The sequence below is a fragment of the Zingiber officinale genome, chromosome 4A (assembly GCF_018446385.1).
Source record: "Zingiber officinale cultivar Zhangliang chromosome 4A, Zo_v1.1, whole genome shotgun sequence".
Taxonomy (NCBI): domain Eukaryota; kingdom Viridiplantae; phylum Streptophyta; class Magnoliopsida; order Zingiberales; family Zingiberaceae; genus Zingiber; species Zingiber officinale.
Window position 1 is genome coordinate 136823117 of NC_055992.1, and position 4517 is coordinate 136827633.

At 36.0% G+C, this 4517-nt stretch overlaps 1 protein-coding gene across 1 annotated transcript; it reads right to left on the reverse strand.

Annotated features, from left to right (window-relative positions):
* LOC121971394 (DNA polymerase delta subunit 4-like) lies at positions 1-1693 on the reverse strand. Its single transcript, XM_042522645.1, has 2 exons — positions 627-1693; positions 1-541 (listed from the first exon to the last, which is right to left on the reverse strand). Exons 1-2 carry the CDS (start codon positions 769-771, stop codon positions 306-308), a joined length of 381 nt encoding a protein of 126 aa, XP_042378579.1. The 5' UTR covers positions 772-1693; the 3' UTR covers positions 1-305.
* Between the last annotated feature and the right edge of the window lie 2824 nt (positions 1694-4517).

Genomic DNA, 4517 nt, shown 5'->3' on the forward strand with positions numbered 1-4517 from the left:
TATCAAACAAGATCAAAGATACAGTTAGGATAGATTCAAGTTTTTGGTTTGGATAAAACAATCGAGATGAGAGTGATGATGACACAGAATTGTAGATAACGAGTTTAAATCAACACAACAAGATCGGCAATGTTCTCAAGCGGCGAAACTTCGATTCGACCACGCTTACAGATAAGAAACATAGCAACAGCAGCACAGACAAGACAAGAGGAGACGACACCAAAACGGCCACAGAGTCAGATACTGTGCCTTCTCCATACACACAAAAAGGGATTTTTTTTTTGGAGGGTACTTACGTGTTAAGGTTAGACTCGTCCATCCCAGAGGCATCCAGAGGCGGCGGCGGACGATTTCAACAGGATGGCCTCCACTTCGGTGGGTGGATTCAGCCCCATGGCGGCCGCCCGCTCCCATCGATCCGTCCGGCTGAGCCCGATGCAGGGGCCGTACCTCATGTCCATATCGAACTGCCGCAGCTTCTCGTCCTCCTCCTCACCGATCCCGGCGGCCAGGGACGCCTTATCGCTCCCCGCACCAGAACCTGTCGCCGATTTAGGGTTGAGAGAGAGGGAGAGAGCAGTGGCTATGAGAAACAGGGAAAAGACACCGGGAAGATAAGAGAGTACCATGCAAGGGTGATGGGACTGGATCGACGAGGTGGGAGAGGGAGACGGTGGGAGACTTTCCGGCGAAGCTCCGGTTGGAGGAGGGCTTGGCGACGCCCCCTTTCTTCTTCTGGCGATAGAAATTCTTCAGGCCGCTCGACGCCATCTCTCACGATCGGTGCCTTCCTTCTACGACAAGAAGAGAGGCATCGCCGTCAACTTATAGCAACGTGCTTCGAGATTCGTGCCGTAGCTTCGCGATGCAATTTGAATTTTGAAACCCAGCATTCCAACGAGCTTTCCACGTCAACGTGGGTCTCAGGTTATGATACCGTCATAAGATATTCAAATTATTTTTCAGATATTCTTAATTCGAATGTTGATGTATTTATAGAAATTTTTATTTTAAATAAAAAGTGTAATAAAAAAGATACTGAACTTTTGGACTAACTTTCATGTGCGCTTCTTAATTTATCCTGATGATCAATAAAAATTTTTCATAGGATTGAATCGATCATCCCAAAATTAATTATTTTACACATAAACGTGAACCGAATTGATTCGGGTGGACCGGAGATCGAATGATGCAATAAGTGTTAAAAAGGGAGTCCGTGTCCGTGCATGAAACGGATCGGACTATATTAAATCTACCGTAAATCTTGTTGGACAGCATTGGACAATCCAAAAAAATAAATTTATCTAGTTAAAAATTAATTAAATTAAGTTAAAAAATTAATTCAGTACTATTAATAAAAATTAATTAGTTATTATTTAAAAAAATTAAATATACAAATTAAGATGAGAAAATATATAATTAACTCATAAAATATTGATATTATTCTAAATCTATGACCTACAATGTTATCAGAAGCTTACCTAGGCTACTCAAATTTAGGATCATAAAATATTGTGAATCAGAACTCTCTTTCCAACAAGTGATAAATGAAATAACTATTTACAAATAAATTCAATATTGAATTTGATAAAAAAAACTATATATATAATCAATTAAATGGATAATCTTAAATAATTCCATATTTCATTTAAATATCCACAGTTCGATCTTCTGAATTTCTCTAAATAAGACTCGCAACCAAAGGATACTGGACTTCTTAGTTACCCACCATGAGTACTTCCTGATTACCTGCCGGTGAAAAAATTTTATGAGGTCGGAGCAATCACCGAAGACTAATCAATAAAGCTAACTAGGTTTATCATTTTTTTTACACATTTTTTTCAAATAAAAAAAATTCTATTTTCAATATTCCTATTTACGGCGATGAAAAATAAAACTATCACTATATTTTTTCCTTTTCCTACTTCTTCTTCCCAGCGCAGGATAATCCCAAGAGGTTATAGATTTATTTTACCAATTGGAGCTCTCCCCTCACCGCCCCAAGGTTATCATGAAAATAACATAGATACATCAAAAACAGATTAAAGGATACATCTAAAGATTTAATTATCATCATCCATGAGATTACATTGGATAGAAACCGAAACAACGGTAAATAAATGGTTCAACCTGAATTTATCGCATTAGCCATTAATTTTACTTCTTGTCAGAGTTCCTACAAGCGCAGAATGATTTTCTACAAGAATAGGCGACATTCCAAATCTTGGTCTCAATAATGAAGGTTCTAAGGAAGAAGAAGCTCTCAAAACCCTTTTGATATAAGGAAATGCCCTAATTGGAAAAACTTCTTCCCTTATATCTCAAGCTCATCTTATAGGGATCATCCACATAAAGCTCAAATTTCATTAACAGCTCATGAATATTAATGAACCTGATTAATGGATCTACACATTGAATCCACATTCAATAATCCAAACTCCCCTTCATGCATAAAACATTAACCACCTGAGAATGTTGACTGTCAGGATGTGCCTCCATGTACATTTCTCCGATTTAATCTAGTGACTAGTGGAAAACTTCTGTTGGACCAAGCCGATCGCCTCAGGTTCGATGTTACTTGACTAGTTAATCATTTTTTTTTATTAATTAAATGTACGCTCATCTTATGGAGATTAAACCAACCAATGTGGACTTAATTCGATTGAGCCCATCCATGTGAACTTAATATTTCAATTTTCCAATCTGGTATACTAAATCAATTAGTACAAGACTAAAGAAATCATAGTTACAATAACTATAATAAGATCCGACAGTAATCACAGTATTAATATTATTAACGATATAAATCAAATGTGGATGTGTAGTACAAGAATAGCATGAAATAAGATCTATAAGTGTTCATTCTCAATAAGTCCTTATGACCCAAACCGGATCCAAATTATATTTATCAAACATTATGCTAAACCACAGTGATAAATCATGATTCATCCTTATGACTCATATTTACAAAACCATATGCAAAGCGCAATAGTAAATCATGTCCATATATTCAGAGAGTCAAAATCTCTTACACATATAAAAATTTTAGTACGTACAATGAATCAAAAATACATATATTCATTAATATAGAGCATCATATAAATATAGATCTCTACAAAATGAGTACTTCATTAAAAGGAAGTATCCTCATACTTAGCGCATGGTGATGAAACACCTTGGGTGAGAAGCCTTTGGTGAGCATATCTACCAACATAAATCTGTCCTTATATGATTTATCATAATTTGACTATTCTGAACTCTTTCTTTACCGCTATAAATTTTATATTGATGTGTTTAGACTTCGACGAATTACGATTATTCTTAGAATACAATTCAACAACTTTATTATCACAGTTGATCCTCAATGACCTGTTAATGGCCTCAATAATTCATGACCCTGTGATAAAGTTTAACATCCATATCCCATGGTTGGAAGCATCGTAGTAAGCTATAAACTCTATCTCCAAGTAGAAGTAGCTATTAGCGTCTATTTGACGTTTTTCCATAATATAACCCCTATTGCTAACATAAAGACATAACTTGAGTTGGAAGCATCCATCAAAATCGAATGATCTCCACCTGATCTTCGATATGTGAGCATGTAATTCTTCCTTCTTTACAAATACCATATAACCCTCTTTATAATTCTCTAATGCTCCAGTCCAGAGTTACTCAAATATCTACTCAACATCCCCACAATGTATCTAAGATCTAGACACGTACATACATGAGCATAAATCAAAATCCCTACTACCAATGCATAGGGGAATTGATAATCTCAAGTTCATTGTGTGAGCATTGTTGCAAGCTAAGTCTATCACCCTTTAACACAAGAGTACCGCTAGGAGAACAACTTTGCATACCATACTGAATGAGCATCTTTTCTACAGGTCTGTTGTGGTAGTCCAAGTGTGGACCTTGAACGATCACGAACAATTTATATAGCTAAGACAAAAAAATGCATCACCGAGATCCTTTATTTCAAATTCACCGGACAGAAAAGATTTGGTTTCTAGCAATAGACCTTTATCATTGGTTGCAAGTAATATATCATCCATACACAGAATAAGTATAATAAACTTACACCCATTAAACATATACAAACATTGATCAACATAATTCTCCTTAAAATTGAATGAAAAAACTACTTGATCAAACTTCCGATATCATTAATGAAATGTCTGCTTTAACATAATAGGTGTTTGAATCTCTTGACTCAAAGTTCTCCGGTTGCACCATGTATATAATTTCCTCAATGTTTCCATTGAGAAATATAATTTTAACATCCATTTGGTGCAGTTCCAAGTTATAATGAGCTATGAATACTATGAATACTCTAAGGGAGTCTTTTGTCGAAACTAACTAACAAATCTCTTTGTAATTAATATCCTCATTTTGAGTAGGAGTGTCAAAAATGAACCCGACATGACGACTCAATCCGAATCGACCCGAAAAAATCAGATTCGAGTAGGGTATTTTCGAGTTTGGGTCAGGTTCGAGTTGGAGGGTTAAAAATT